The sequence below is a fragment of the Rhinoderma darwinii genome, chromosome 1 (genome assembly GCF_050947455.1).
Source record: "Rhinoderma darwinii isolate aRhiDar2 chromosome 1, aRhiDar2.hap1, whole genome shotgun sequence".
NCBI lineage: Eukaryota > Metazoa > Chordata > Amphibia > Anura > Rhinodermatidae > Rhinoderma > Rhinoderma darwinii.
In genome coordinates this window covers 327,514,954-327,532,279 of record NC_134687.1, presented here as the reverse complement: position 1 = coordinate 327,532,279, position 17,326 = coordinate 327,514,954, and the positions used below count along the sequence as shown (strand labels likewise).

Sequence of the window (17,326 nt, the reverse complement as noted above, 5' to 3'; positions counted from 1 at the left end):
CAGATTTGGGGCAATTACGCAACGAATCTGCATTAACATTTGCATATTTGACAGGTAATTCAGACGTTGCAGAAAATACAGCGGACTTGCCACAGATTTCAGTTTTTGCATTGCAAAGGCTGAAATCCGCAGTGAAATTCCGCTTCTTCTCCGCAACAGACAGTGCATGCTGGGGAGGGAAATTCCGCACCGCAGCCTATGGTCCGCAGCCTAGTTTTCCGCAACATCTGAACTAACTTGCCTAAAAATGTATTGAAACAAATGTAAAAAACGGCTGCTGGAGAATTCCACTGCGGACTGTCCGCAGCGGAATTCCACAGCAATTCCGCCACGTCTGAATGTGCCCTAAGAGGTCTTGGCTTGCAAAGTTACAGTAGTATGTGTACCTTGTGTTAAATAAGTTTACATATAGATGTGTAAGAGCACAACCATTTTCTTTTATATACTTTGTTACCTCAGTGAGGTAAAGTGGTTGTCCGGGATCAGAAAAAATGGATCAAGGGGAGAAATGCCATCAAATGATAACTAACTAACCTATTGAATCCCCTGCCGCTCTAGCGCCACCGTTACGCTGCTCCCTGTCGTTCTATGTTTACTTTGCTGCAGCGATGATGTCACGTCAACACACGTGATCTCTGCAGCCAGCGCTGAGGCCAGTGATTGGCTGGAGCGGCCTTGTGTGTCGATATGACATCATTACTGCAGCTCAATAAATAGAGATCGCCAGGAAACAGCGGAGTGGCGGCGCAGTAGCAATGTGGGATTTCACAGGTAAATTATGCTTATTTTATTATATGATGACATTCGCTTCCCTCCGCCTGTTTTTTGGCGATCCCAGAAAACCCTTTTAAAGGGGTTTTCCCACCCATAATAAACACATGAAGGTGACTCCAAATGTTAATAAAATATCTAATATACTCACCTAAAATTCAGTGTTGTTCCAATACAGTATGTACCCTGCCACTTTCTGATGTCATTACAGAGTTTTATATGGATAACCCCCCTTTAACCCTTTAGGATAACTAAGAATGTTTACCTGTAGTTCTTTGGAAAACTCTAGCAACATATAATGATATCATGGCACATAATAACACAGTTGCAGATAATGTGCTCAGTTCTGCTACATCTCAACATGACTTATTATATAGGGCCACAAATCAGATGACTTTTCAAATATATAAAAGCATTACAAATGAAACTAGCTCATCCGTTGTGTCACTACACTGCTTAACTTCACAATATCACACTTGGTGGATACAGTTGCAAATTACGTTTTCAGCTCTCTTGCAAAATAACATTGAAACATAAATGGTTGAGTAGCTGCGATCTTTAATATGTAATATGTTCAGGTTTTCATCGTTTTTGTACTGTTTTTGGGCTGTGCTTTGAATTTATCTCCCGTATTTATCTGTAGTCTTTCAAATGTCACTTCATCTTAAATTGTCATTTATGTAACAAAAAGAAAATGCCATCTCTATTTATTCTATAATAAGGCAATAACAATATAATCTGTGTTTTATAGCTTCATCATCCCTCCCAAGGGTTCCGCTTTGGAACGGTAAAAGAAAGCAGTGCTGAAGGCTACGTGAAGAAGAGCTTCCCAGAGATGCATGAATACATGAGAAGATATAACACCCCATCTACATCTGAAGGAGTCGCATTTCTAAAGTAATTGACATCTATTTTACTTTATTACCTGTTGGTCTACAGAGGTTTCTTTTGTGTTCCGTCTTAAACTGTCATTTAAAGCCATGCAATACTTGACTCCTGAATAGAATGTATAATCTTAGCACAAAATAAAGTGTCCTTATAATGAGGGTGGTGGAGGAAGAGGCAGGGAACTTGTAAAGCAGCTGCAGACTTGTTCTAACAAGTAGCCAGAAGTGTACCTTGAAGCTCCTAGACCCATTGAAGCTCCTGCAAATATCACATGGAGTTTTTTGCAGGCAGAAAATTCTGGCTGGAAAAATCAGCTCAGTTTTTTTTTTAAGGGCCTGACCAGACGTGGTATATTTCTTCCGCCACTGTCCGCATCAATGCCGCACATAATCTGCGTTGCAGATTCTGTTGCGGCTTTGCCTAAAATGGGCATTAAATTGATGCGGATTAGCCGTTGCGTCTTCAGGTGAAAGTACTTCCCTACTCTCTATCAGTGCAGGATAGAGAGAAGGGACAGCCCTTTCCCTAGTAAAAGTAAAAGAAATTCATACTTACCCGGCCGTTGCCTTAGTGACGCGTCCCTCTCTTGACATCCAGCCCAACTTCCCTGGATGACGCGGCAGTCCATGTGACCACTGCAGCCTGTGATTGGCCTGTGATTGGCTGCAGCCGTCACTTGGACTGAAACGTCATCCCAGGAGGCCGGACTGGAGGAAGAAGCAGGGAGTTCTCGGTAAGTAGGAACTTCTATTTTTTTTACAGGTTGATGTATATTGTGATCGGAAGTCACTGTCCAGGGTGCTGAAACAGTTACTGCCGATCGTTTAACTCTTTCAGCACCCTGGACAGTGACTATTTACTGACGTTGCCTAGCAACGCTCCCGTAATTACGGGTGCACACACGTAGTCACCCTTAATTACGGGAGCCCCATTGACTTCTATTGGCCTGCCCGTGCCGTAATAATGGCCCGTGATTACAGGCGTTTTTACGTTAGTGTGCATGGGGCTACAGTCTGGCTGTAGACCTAGAAATACATAGGTCCAGCCAGAATGAAGAAATGTCATGTTCGTAAAACAAATACGCTACGCAGCACACATAACATCTGCGGACTTCATTGCGGAATTTTGACTCTCCACTGAAGTCAATAGAGAAATTCCGCGATGAGTCCGCAACAAGTATGCTACACGTCCGGAACAACCAGTGTATGCTGCGGACACCAAATTCCGCACCGCAGCCTATGCTCCGCAGCGGAGTTTTCCGCAACGTGTAAACGAACCTCACTAAAAAGCTGTGGAAAGCAATGGAGAAATGTGTACGCTGAGGATTTCCGCAGCAGACTGTCCGCAGCGGAATTCCAGAGCAATTCCGCCACGTCTGGTCATGGCCTTAGTGGTTTTGCATCACACTTGTTTTTGCCACGTTTTTTTACGCGATTTTTGCCGTGTTTTTAGGCTTTTTTTACCTCTTACTTCAACATGCATAGGAAAAAAAGTTAACTTTTTTTGCCATAAAACGCGTAAAAAAAGACGCGTCAATAAACACTGCGGCCATCCGTGGCTTTTTTTCCGTCTCCCATTGATTTCAATGGGGTTTTTGAGGCAGAAAACGCTTCTTTTCTCCACAAGTGTTTTTTTCCGCTTGCGGGGGAAAAAAAGGCTCCACCTCCCATTGAAATCAATGGGAGGCAATTTCGTCCATATTTTGCCGCGGTTTACGACACGATTTCATTGGCAAAAAGATCAGTGTGAACAGGGCCTAAGGGCACATTCAGACGTGGCGGAATTGCTGTTGAATTCCGCTGCGGACAGTCCGCATTGGAATTTTGCAGCAGACGTTTTTTACATTTGTTTCTATACATTTTTGGGAAACTTAGTTCAGATATTGCGGAAAATAACTGTGCGGAAATTAGGCTGCGGCGCAGAATTTTCCCTCCACAGCATGCTCATTACATTGCGGAGAAGCAGCGGAATTTCACTGCGGATTTCATAATTTGCATTGCAAAGGCTGAAATCTGCAGCAAGTCCGCTGTGATATCCACAATGTCTGAATTACCTGTCAGATATGAAAATGTTGCTGCAAATTCGCAATGCATCTGCTGCAACATTTTCAACGGAACATGGCCTTAAAGTGACTTCGCCCTCGGCACCCCCTAAAGCTACACCCTTGTTAGTGGCTGCAAAGATGAGTCTACTTCCATTGAGCTCTATTGAAGCTAATCCTTGCAGTCACTTACTAGTCAAGCCTGCAGCTGTTCTACAAACTTCTTTCTAATGCCCCCCCTATTCTTTTTTTAGCCCAAAAAATGTTTTTCATTTATTTCATTTTCATACATTATACAGAATGTTTTTTTTTGTTTACTCATGAACTCCACAAAGACATTGACATTTAAAGGGATTGTCCAGGAGTTTGGACATAGTAAACTATGTGTGGCAACTTGCTGGAAACATCCTACCTCAGCATCCTAGACTCCTGTTAGTTTGACAAAGTGGAATATTGGAGTTTACAGTTAGCCCAGACTTTTTAGGTTTTTGATCGAGGTAAGGTTTTATAGTATTTTACATTTTATTATTATACGAGATGTAACAGAGCAGAATTTTAATAGCCAATGGTGATATAAAATTATGTTATTTGCGGTACACCTACTGTATTACTTTTATTCATACTACATTAATAATGCAGCAATTTCTTATCCCCAGGAATTGTTTTTCTTCTAGTTAAGTACTGATCTCTAAGTCTTTAACGCCTTCGCGCATCATGGCATAATACCATGTCCTCGTGCGGGATGTGATGTATGGAGCGGTCTCACGCTCTGAGCCCGCTTCATACATTCCGGGTGTCAGCTGTGTGTTACAGCTGACACCCAGGACTAACGGCCAGGAACAGTGATCGCACTGTTCCTGGCCTTTTAACCCCTCAAATGCTGCAGTCAATCGCGACCGCAGCCTCTGAGGCATTAAAAAGAGGGGAGAGGCACCCTCCGACAGCTCATCGGGCCCCCCGCGATGAGATCGCAGGGTGCCGATTGTTGTCATGGCGGTCCAGGGGTCTAATGAAGGCCCCCAGGTCTGCCTTCACTCTGCCTCTGTTAAGCCCTGCCTCTGGCACGGCTTAACAGGAGCCAGTAAAAATTACAATATACTGCAATACATTAGTGTATCCAATGATCGCTGGTTCAAGTCGCCTAGGGGGACTATTAAATGTGTAAAAAAAAAGGTTAAAAAAAGTTATTAGTAGTGAAAATATATATTAATAGTTAAAAAAAAAGCCCTTTTTTCCATTTTTCCTCTGAAGTAATGTAAAAAAACTACAGGTTGTGCCACAAAAAATAAGCCCTCACACCGCTCAATCCACGGAAAAATAAGAAAGTTATGGCTCTCAGAATGGTGAAACTAAACTTTTTTTTTTTTTAACAAATAATTTTTTCTTTATACAAGAAGCAAAATATAAATATATATACGGATATAGCCATCTTTAACTTGATTCTGATAACTTGCTGCAGCGTGATATCACAGAACAAAAGCCATTGAAAAGTCATTGAAAAAGTCAAGATAAGAGATCTAGCCATTGTTTATTTAATGTGTTAAAAATCAAGGTAAAGACGGCTATATATGTATATATATATATATATATATATATATATATATATATAAATTTGGTATCACCGCAATCGTGTTGAGCTACAGAATAAAGTTTGGTTTTCGTTTTTACTGCACAGTAGAAACAGTAAATAGGAAACCCAAAAAACAATGGAGGAATCACAGTTTTTTCTATTTTCAGCCCGCAAATATTTTTTTCCCGATATCCAGTACATTATATGGTACTTTAAATGGGGCCAATAGAAACTACAAGTCCTCCTGCAAAAAAATAAGCCCTCACACTACTCTATTGACAAAAAATAAAAAAGTTATGGAAAATGAAAAAGCAAAAAATGGTTCAGTCCTGAAAGGGTTAAGATGTGAGTAAGGTGACAGCAGGGATTGGTTGAAGTTCTTTGGATATTGCTGTACTTCTGTATACAGGTCTACTAGATGTTGGACTGTAGAAATCAAGAAGAAATAAAGAATTTTTGTAAAACTCAATATTTAAAGGGAATCTCTCTTGTGTATTTCTTATCTCATTGTCATCTAAGTATTTAAATAGAAATCCAATTTTTGTTCTTTTTTTAAATGTAACTATTCAATTTTTATTTTTAAACTTAGAGGGAAAGACGTATTAGACACACACTACCCTCCTGTATTATCTGAAAGATAGTGCTTTAGAGTATGTGTGCTTTTTGGCAGCGGCAATGAATGGGAGTTAATTGACCAAGAAATATCATAGACTATTACAGTCTCCAGGGTGTGATGTACTGCTCCTCCTCCAAAGACCGGGTAGAAAGTATAGTGCTACTAGTGTGTATAGTGTTATTAGTGGTACTACCCATGCTATCTAGGTCTTCAGCAGTACAATAGAGTTTGCATTGAACCCACCGCCTTCTGCTGACAATGAGATGACTCTGCTCATACTGGCCAAGTCTGTACAGCAAAATGAACAAGTGAGCTGTAAAAGATAGGAAGGGTCAACTTGTGCTGTATATATATATATATTATAAAAGTGAATGTCTGTTTGTCTGTCCTCTATAGCCATCCAAATGCCTGAAGCATTTGAATAGTAAATTTGGCACATAGGTATATTGGGTGTCCGGTAAGTTTTTTTGTAAATGTCTCAAACTTGCCGTTCTTTGTTCTCAGTCATTATAGAGAATGTGTGTTTGTCTGTCCTCTATAGGCATCCAGAAGCCAGAACCATTTGACCCCAAATTTGGCACATATGTACCTCAGGTGTCCGAGGAGGTTTTCGCAAAGGTCCCAAATTTGCCGTTGTTCTCTGTTATCAGACATTATCACAGGATCAGGATCCAATACTATAAAGCGAAAACAGAAATTTGCTTGTATAGTATAGATATCCTGTGGATATGTCATAAATGTCTCTCATGGGAAAACCCCTTTAAGTCTTCTGCATGCATGAGCTGTAACAGCAAATCATATCATGTTGTAGAGTTGTCCAAAAAACAAGACAGCATAACTTCAGTGGACATATCTAAACCACTGGATCATTGAGAACTTGATATTTTAGGCATCTTTTTTACTGCCATGGCATGATGAATTAAGTTTGCTCTGAATTTCTACCTAGTAAATTGTTTACCCAGTGTTTACCTAGAGCTTCTAACAATTACAGCGCAGTGAAGTTGTAAAGTGGAAGGTATAAGTGTAGGGAAACACGTATTGCCCCCTTTCCTTGCGAGGTGCATTGCAGCCACACCTCAGCCGGACAGAGGCAACTATGTGTATTTTTGTATTAAATGTGGAAGCTGACTGGGAAGTGATTATATATGCTATAGCCATTCTTCACATTTCTCTTAGGGTATGTACACACACACTAATTACGTCCGTGATTGACGGACGTATTTCGGCCGCAAGTCCCGGACCGAACACAGTGCAAGGAGCCGGGCTCCTAGCATCATACTTATGTACGATGCTAGGAGTCCCTGCCTCGCTGCAGGACAACTGTCCCGTACTGTAAACATGATTATACTACGGGACAGTTGTCCTGCAGCAAGGCAGGGACTCCTAGCGTCGTACAATAGTATGATGCTAGGAGCCCGGCTCCTTGCACTGTGTTCGGTCCGGGACTTGCGGCCGAAATACGTCCGTCAATCACGGACGTAATTAGTGTGTGTGCACATACCCTTAGTATATTAGTACTGCTGTTTCAACTAAAAACTCAATAAACAATTCAAAACCTATTTTGTAATCTCTTAGAATGCATGCTCTTGTCACTCTTTACACATAAAACTAGTATTTACTTCATTCACAGAAACGTAAATTAAACTTTATACTGTTGTTTTGTGCTGTGCGCAGAAATGACCCAGAGACATTGGATGCTTTCATCATGGACAAGGCCCTCCTGGACTATGAAGTCTCTATTGATGCTGAATGCAAGTTGTTGACAGTGGGCAAGCCATTTGCAATTGAAGGTACAAATTATATAAACAGTATATATTTAATTTTTTATTTTGTTTTCGTTTTTATAGTTGCTGTATAATTATTAAACTGTTACATACTAAAATTATACTTCTATGACCACAACGACTATTCTAAATGAAGATCCGCTGGCGATCAGCTGATTGTGGCATCTAAAACCCCTGGCATTCACTGTCTGTTATCGGCCTCTGTAGGGGAAATGCGGTATTACATGACACCCATGCAAATAAATGGGTGACCATATAATGCATGAATCTTGCAGAGTGGGAGCCACTCTTTACAGTGTCTCTCTGCTCTAGCTAATAAAGTGAGTGCCGAGCAGGGGACTATTCTTTCTTATATCCATATGTACTAATAGGGTATATAGAAAGTGGTTTCAATAGATCTATGTTCACATAGACCATACATGTTGTTGGTTTCATGACTTATATGAAGTATGACCTTAAATGTGAATAAGGAAACTGTGTAATGTTCATTCCTCTTCCTTTTATCTCTGTGGATTACTATACACTTCTCTATGTGAGAGATGAATTCCTTCTAAATTAGCTGCTTGGTTCTAAACTGTGCTAACCTCTCCTCCAATATATCTCTGATCTGTTCCAAAAAGATTCTTAGCCATTCTGTAAGATTAAAGACATTGGTGATGAACTTATTTGCCTTCATGTGTCGAACTTTATTTTGATTTTGGTAGCAGACACATATACAGTATTAGGCTATTGCAGAAATAACTATTCCTAAAGAGGGACCAGTAACTTCGAAAATGCAGTCCAGTCTACGGGCAGCATGTTATAGAGCAGGAGGAGCGGAGTAGATTGATATATATTTTTGTGGGGAAATATTTAGTATAACCTGTAATTTATTCATATAAACCTCTGCTTATTTTTGGCCTAGAACTCCAGTGGACCGTCTTACCGAATGATTGACATCTTTCCCTCTGTGAGTGTGCATACAAAGATAGCTGTCGATCACGGAGTAGGACCACTAACTGAACTCCTAAGCCCAGAATGAAGAGAGATTTAAATGCATAAAGTACAAGTTATACTAAATCTTTTCAAACAAAACTTTATATTAATCTGCTCGCCTCCTCCTGCTCTATAACATGCTGGCTGCAGAGCAGACTGAATGTCCAATGTGACAAGTTTTCTTTAGGGGATTGTTTCTGCTGCTAAAGTTTATGATTTGACCATGAGAAAATACAGCAAAATTCTAGCTAGCATGTTGTGATATTGTATTGAATTTGGTTCATGAGAAATTGGAGTTCTTTACCACATTCAAGCAAAAATAAGCATATACACATCAGTATAGTAAAATATGAGAAAGCCTACATACACAGCGTTTGTTATTTGGCATTTTTGTAGCGTTTTTGAGGAAGGTGGCATTGTTTTCACAATGCAGATTGCTATGGGTATGGTGTTTTTCTGGCGTTTTGTTCCATACGCTTCTTTATAAAACTTAAACTACAGGAAAAAATAATGTGCAAAATAACTAAATAAAAAATAACATGTAAGAAAAAAGTGCCATAAAAACGCATATTGTTTTGATGCAAAACAAAAAATAAAATGCATCTCTGTTCTCACATGTGATAGTTAAAGGGGTATTCCCAACTCAACATTATGGCATATTCACAGGATATGCCATAAATTTGTAATGGGTGCCGGTACAACCTCTGGGACCCAAACCTATGTGTAGAATGTGGTCTTTTGGCCTCTGTCTGACTATTAAAACCCTATGGACATGTACACCAGGAAAGCTCCTGATGTGCAAGCTAAACGTACATCACAAATGTGATGTGAACAAAGTCTCAGTCTAAAGGTGACTTTACACGCCTTGATAATGTATATCGCCGGGTGCCAGCTGTATATTACATCTGGCACCCTGCTGTAACGGCTAGGACCGGAGCTTGCCTGTGATCTGGCTGATTAACCCCTCAGATGCTGCGTTCAACAGAGATCGCAGCATCTGAGGGGTTTTAACCACCGATACCCCAGCAACCTGATCGCTGTGTTGCATGTGGCTGCAATGGCAACCGGAGGCCTAATACTGGCCTCCCGGTGTGCCAGCTACGGAAGCCTTCTATGTCCCACTCGGAGGCGGGGCCTAAAAGGCTTGCAGTACCAACGGCAAGATGGAGCAGGCTCAGCTTCCGGCTGAAGCTGAGCCGGCGTCATCAGAGGTGGGTGTCCGCTGTATGGACCGGAGGAGGAACCGGAGCTATCGATCGACCAAAAGCAATCACTGCATCTTAGTGGCTTGTAGCAAATTGGCAGGCCTGCCATGCAATGGCAGGGCTGCCAATTACTACTATGGCAACTGGAGGCCTAACAATGGCCTCCTGGTCTGCCATTACGAAAGCCGATCAGGCCCCACCGGGAGGCGGAGCCTAATCGGTTTGCTGTCAGTGGACGACTGACAGTTCTTAGGCCATGTTCAGACGTGGCAGAATTTTTCCGCTGCAAATGTTGGTGCAGATTTGGGGCAATCTGCACCAACATTTGCATATTTGACAGGTAATTCAGATGTTGCATATATTACAGCAGACTTGGCACAGATTTCAGTTTTTGCATTGCAAAGGCTGAAATCCGCAGTGAAATTCTTCTCCGTAATATAATGAACATGCTGCGGAGGGGAAATTCTGCACCGCAGCCTAATTTCCGCACAGTTATTTTCTGCAATGACTGTCCGTAGCCGAATTCAGCAATTCCGCCACGTCTGAATGTGTCCTAATACATTGCACTACATAGGTAGTGCAATGTATTAGAACAGAAATCAAACAGTTGGACCTTCAAGTCCCCTAGCGGGACTAAAAAAAAAGTGTAAAAAAAAAAGTAAAAATAAAAGTTATAAAAAATAAAATAAAAGTTTCAAGTAATAAAATAAAACACAATAGCCCTTCTTCACTTAGCATGTAATTTATTATTGAAAAAAATAAATAAACCGTACATATTTAGTAGCGCCGCATCCATAACAGCCTGAACTATAAAAATATAATGTTTTTAATTGCGCACAGTGAACGCCGTAAACAAAGAAACAATGCCAAAATGTCAGTTTTTTGGTCACTTTGTTTTCCAAAAATGTAAATAGAAAGTGATCCAAAAGTAGCATGTATCCAAAAATGGCACCTATAAAAACTACAGCTCGTCTCGCAAAAAAGAAGCCCTCATACAGCTCAGTTGATGAAAAAAATTAAACGTTATGGCTCTTACAACATGGCTTCAGAAAAAATACATTATTTTTACAAAAGTAATTTTATTGTGCAAACAGTTGTAAAACATAAAAAAGTGCTATAAATTTGGTATTGCCGGAATCGTAGTTACCCACAGAATAAAGTAAACGTAATTTGTAACGCGTGGTGGACGCTATATAAAAAAAATTAGAAATACCTATGCCAGAATTGCATTTTTTGGTCACCTTGCCTCCAAAAAAAAAAGGATAAAAAGGGATCCAAAAGTCGCATGTACCCCAAAATAGTACCAATAAAGGCTACAGCTCGTCCCGCAAAAAACAACCCTCATATCACTATGTCTATGAAAAAATAAAAAAAGTTAAGGCTTCAATAGGTCAGGAAAGAAAGAATATGCAGTTGTGCAGGCCCGAGGGGAACATTCCTTCTGTTTGAAACGGCGATTTCTCAAGGCCCTAATATTAGGGAACCAGGAAGGGGAGGGCCCAAACATATCTGCTGGAAGCGAGGGCGCCCATATTATACCAGGACAACACTTCCCAGCAAAATTCCCCAAACTGCAAAGGTGCAGAGCGTGTACCAAATGGGGGATAAGAAACGACACCATTCATCAGTGTGACACTGGACTGTGCAGAAAGGATTGCTTCACAGCATAACAAATATCTATGGATTATTTTATTGTTTTTTTTGGGACTATGCCCATGATGTACTCTGCCCAGTTTACATGTAGCCCCACATTATAATTGAACACACCAGCAATACTCAAACAAAACTACTAGCAAGCAAATTCCACGCTCCAAAAGCCAAATGGCGCTCCCTTCCTTCTGAGCCCTACAGTGTGCCCAAACAGCTGTTTACTCCCACATATATGGCATTGCCATACCCGGAGAACCCTTTGAACAATTTTTGGGGTGTGTGCCTCCAGTGGCACAAGCTGGATACAACATATTTGCCACTGAAATGGCATATCTGGGGAAAAATTTCAATTTTTACTTTGCACCATCTACAGTGCAATTCTTTATGGAAAAGACCTGTGGGGTGAAAATGCTCACTACACCCCTTAATAAATTCCTTGAGGGGTGTCGTTTCCAAAATAGTGTCACTTCTCAGGGTTTGTTTTTTTTTATTATTTCACATCAGAGCCTCTTCAATTTTGAACAATTACTTTGTAAGTCGCCAAATTAGGCCTCAATTTCATATGGTACTCTTTCACTCCTGAGCCCTGTCGATCATGCAGGCAAAAGATTTAGGGCCACATGTAGGGTGTTTCTAAAACCGGGAAACACAGCATAATAATTAGAGCTGTCTTGTTATGGTGGCACAAGCTGGGCACCACATATTGGCATATCTATGGAAAAATTGTCATTTTCACTCTGCAACATCGAGTGTACACTAATTTCTGTAAAACACATGCGGGGTTAACATTCTCAGGGGGCTGTGTGCCACTACCTACAGGGAGCTGTGTGGCACTACCTACAGGGGCCTGTGTGCCACTACATACAGGGGGCTGTGTGGCACAACCTACAGGGGGCTGTGTGGCACAACCTACAGGGAGCTATGTGGCATTACAGGGGGCTGTCTGTCATTACCTACAGGGGGCTGTGTGGCATTACCTACAGGGAGCTGTGTGGCACTACCTACAGGGGGCTGTGTGGCACTACCAACAGGGGGGCTGTGCCTGTATCTACAGAGGGCAGTGTGTGGCATTATCTACAGAGGGAAGTGTGTGGCAAAAATTTACAAATGAAATTCATCCGATTTTAAAACGGACAGGGAAAAAAACAGATGCAAAATGGGTCAAAACGGCCCGGAACGGAATCGGAATGGATGCAAAACGGATGCAAACCGGTCGGGAAAAACGGCTCAAAACGGCCGATTTTATCGGCCGACACTCGGACCCTGTCGTGTGAATAAGCTGTAAGGCGTTTTTTTCCCAAGATGAACAGGCCCAATTTCTCTAGTCCCATCCCATTTAATAATCTAGTTGCCCACCTTAGAACCCTCTCCAGTTCTCCTATATCCTTTTTACAACTTGAAGCCCAAAACTGAATTACATATTTAGAATGTGGCCTTACAAGGGATTTATAGAGGGGTAATATCACATTTAAATCAAAGGCTTTTATCTCTCTTTTTATACACCCTAAAATCCAATTTGCTTTTGCAGCTGCTGCCTGACATTGAGTGCTACTGCTTAGCTTATTTGTAACCAGAATACCCAGGTCCTTCTCTTGTTCCATTATCCCTAGTTTTGTTCCATTTAATGTATATGCCAGGGGTCAGCAACCTTTGGCACTCCAGCTGTTGTGAAACTACAATTCCCAGCATGCCCTAACAGCCTTTGGCTAGAATACTAAAGCCTTTGGCTGTCAGGGCATGCTGGGAGTTGTAGTTTCACAACAGCTGGAATGCCGATGGTTTCTGACCCCAGGTATACGCATTAATACTATTATTGCATGCTAGGTGCATTACTTTAAATTTATCAACATTAACATTCACCTGCCATGTTTTTGCCCATGCTGCCAGCTTATCTTGGTCTTTCTGTAATATTTTATAGTCAAGCTGAGTTTTAAGTATGCTACAAAGTTTTGTATCGTCAGCAAAAACTGACACCTTGCTATCAATTCCATCCACAAGGTCATTAATAAAGAGGTTAAACATTATTGGGCCTTACACCGATCCTTGTGGTACCCTGCCGCTGACTACAGCCCATTTTGAGTAAATTCCATTTATAACGACTCTTTGTTTTCTGTCCCTTAACCAATTCTTTACCCAAGTACATACATAGTCCCCCAGTCCCTATGTCTGTAGCTTAAAAAAAAGTCTGTATCGAAGCATGTCAAGGCAACTTAGGGCTTCACAGCTTCCAGGAAAACATGAAAATAAAAAATTATTACTAACAAAATACTGTATCCTGCTATTACTTTGTTTTATTTATTAGAGAAGTCCCATCGTTGGTTATGTCTTCTGCTCCTGATCATGTGAAATTTCAGTTTATCTTGCAGATCTGTGCCAAACACAACTGCTAACTGGAATATTCAAATGAATTTGACTGTATTAGTAATTTGCAGCTTATGGAGTCCTCTAATGTATTGGTGTGGGATTATGAAAGATAAACTCGCATTAAGTAGTTCACTAAATAATCATTGGCCTGAAAATTGCAGAACCAGTGTAATGTCAAATGAGTGGATTTTCTGAAATATTGATCATTTTAACATAACATCCATAGAGGATCAAAAATACTATAAATGTATCAGAGCCCAGAGCTAAAGTTCCCTTGTGGAAATACAAAGATATTAGGATCATTATTTCTCAAAGAGTTGTACCAAATGGTATAGCTCTGTTACATATGTAACGTCTTTCAGAAAAGGGCTTCCACATGTCTTACCTTTTAACATTGTATTCATTAGCAGACCTACTACTTCCAGTGTCTTCACTTCTGGGCTATTGGGCGATTGCCAATTAAAATTGAGTTTGGAAAGATTTTGGACGAATGCCAGACCAGTGAAATAGCAAGACCAAAGTAAATGTATTGTATTTGGCCTTTCGAAAAACTTTGAGTGCTTACAGTATACCACACAGGAATACATCTGACAAGAGAGCAGTTTATTGTTATTTATATGATAATTTGATGACAAAATGTAATATAAGCTTTATACCGATCATCCCAAAAAAAGAGAAAAAATGGTCATACCCTTATAAGTAGCCTTACTCTCAGATCTTATTTTCATATAGTTACGCCCCTGCCTAATATCCATATAGATATTGAGCAGGGGTGTAACTATCAGGGGGTGAAAGCACTGGAACCTGAAGGGGCACAAAATGTCCATCTGCCCTATATAAGTAGACCCGTACTATAAATAACAGATTTTGCTTTGGGACACAGGAGCTTCATGTAAAATGCATTTTTCTTGGCATTTTTAAAGTTCTATAGAATAGCCTATGCCAGAGTATGCTGCATTTTGAACAAAACAAAATGCCACTAACCCCAAAAAAATTACAAAACACTTTGTATAAAGCTATTTGCATATTTTACTATAGACTTTCAAGTAACATCTGTTTGTCAATCCAGCTTTCACTAGTTGGAAACCCACATGTTGGAGATCACTGGTGTATATAGTTATAACAGAGCTATTATATACCACTTCTATCACATGATGACCAGGAGGCCATTGACTGGGACATAAATACAGCATAAAATGTAATAAAATGTTTCACATTCATTTGCAGAACAATATATTTTGTAAAACATTTTCTGCTGAGAAATAAACGCAATACAATATTTCATTCAATTAGTTTTTAATGTGCAATAATTTATCATCACCTATTTATGAATAATGTAATGGTTTGGAAGCTTTGGAAATCATGAAACAATTTTCATGGTAACTGATCACTTTTTTATCAAAACATTTGTGGTTCCAATTTAGAAAATTAGCTAAAATTATTTGCAGAGTAAATTATGGAGACTGATTTATTACCACTAAGTAGGTTTCCACTTATTTTCTTGACAGCAATACATTTTAGTTTTTTTTATGCTTATTATGTTGTCCTCTTTAAACAATCAATATTAAACATAGTCAAACATCATTCATTGAGGTATATGACATTGAACATTTCAATATGACGTCCAAACATTAAATATATAGCGCTGTTACTCCAAAATATTGGTTGTATCAGTTCGGTCGGAGGCCCGCGACCGCAGACTCCTAGCCTCCTGCCAGCGTTTCCCTCCTCGGAGACACCAGCTTGCGCGGCCATCCTGTCCTGGACTGTGTGTTAGGGTGCGCATGCTAGTTCCTAGCCTTAAAGTGCCAGTGTGCACGCATACTAAAAGTTTCCTACCCAATCCCCATATCACCATGGACTATAAAAAGGGCTCTGCCCTTCCACTCCTTGCATGAGCATTGTAGTTTTCTGCTCTTGTTCGTTTTCAAACGCTCCCTTAGTTGTATCCTGCACCCAGTTTTCCTGTATCCTGCTTCCTGTATCCTGTAACCTGTTGCTGGATTGTCTCCTGTACCTAAGCTTTTAGTTGGAGTCGTGTGTATCATCTGCCACGCCTGGTGTCACCTGCCACGTCTGCTGTCATCTGCCATGCCTGCTGTCATATACCATGTCTGGTATCATCCGCCACATCTGGTGTCATCTGCCACGTCAAGTTCCATCTGTGCCAAAGCCTCTGCTACTGTCTGGACTCTTACAGGTACTCTTGTGCTAAGGACTTTGCAAAGACTTTATAGACTGTTGTTTGACCAGCTGACACTCCTCTACGGCGGAGCGGCCTAGTGGGTCCACATACCCCTAGATCGTAACAGTACGCTCAGGCCATGGAACCCGCTGGCCAACCTAAGACTGCGTTTCAGGCGATGCAAATGGATATGCATGCCAGGATCAGCTCCTACTGGCAGTAAATTCTATTATCACCCTTCTGGATCATTATCCTGCTCCTCCTCTGGATGATGCTGCTCTTCCACTGCCTGTTACCTCTCCTGCCTGTTCCGGATACAAAGTTTTGCTTCCTCTACTGCCTCACTATGACGGAGATCCTAGAACCTGTAGAGGCTTCATTGACCAATATACTATCCATTTTTGACTGCGTGCTCATCTCTTTCCCTCTGATGAGACCAAGGTAGCATTCATCATTTCTCTTCTCGCTGGCAAGGCCCTGGCTTGGTCGAACCCCATCTTGGAATGGGAGGGCCCGGAATTCTCAGATCTAGAATTATTTTTAGAGACTTTTCGTACAGTGATCGAAGAGAAAAGTCGAACATCTGCTCCAACTGCTACTCTGCTAACCTTCAAGCAAGGGGAGTCTATGATAGGAGAATATGCCATCTCCTTCCGTACACTGGCGGCGGAGTTGGCGTGGAACAATGAGGCCTTGGTGGCAACCTTTTGGCAAGGACTGTTCACGGACACCAAAGACGAGCTAGCAGCTCGCAATCTTCCTTCCACTCTGGATGCTCTTATTCTGTTGGAAACTCGGGTCAACATGAAGATCCAGGAACGTGCTCAGGAGGTTCGGCAGGAGAGACGTTTCTACAGACTAGCACCCTCGTTCCAGAGACCTCTATTGCTTTCCTCCATAGTTCCACCGGAAGAACCTATGCAGGGGGACAGAATTAAATTATCCGAGCAGGAGAAGCAGGGCAGACACCCATCATGTTTCTGTCTGTATTGTGGCCTCAAAGGCCATTTTGTGCTCCAATGTTCACAAAAGCTGTCAAACTCCATGACGACGCCAAATACTCTCCCAAATTGTATATTCCTGTAACCATCGTCTATGGAGAGAGATCACACTCTTCCTCTGCCTATCTGGATTTCGGAGCAGCTGCAAATTTTATCCAGCAGGAATTAGTGGATCGGCTGCAGCTGTCCACAGTTCCTCTGTAGAGACCTCTTGCTGTTGCCTCTGTAAATGTACTGTCATTGCCCAATCCTATTGTGTCCGTTACTGAACCATTG

General features: G+C 41.1%; 1 protein-coding gene across 1 annotated transcript in view; it reads left to right on the top strand.

The window, feature by feature from the left end:
* GRIN3A (glutamate ionotropic receptor NMDA type subunit 3A) overlaps window positions 1-17,326 on the top strand; it is a 342,200-nt gene that overhangs the window by 239,738 nt on the left and 85,136 nt on the right. The window contains exons 4-5 of the mRNA XM_075825646.1: window positions 1,523-1,668; window positions 7,561-7,676. Coding sequence (XP_075681761.1) covers window positions 1,523-1,668; window positions 7,561-7,676 — 262 coding nt within the window. The remainder of the gene's footprint in view (window positions 1-1,522; window positions 1,669-7,560; window positions 7,677-17,326) is intronic.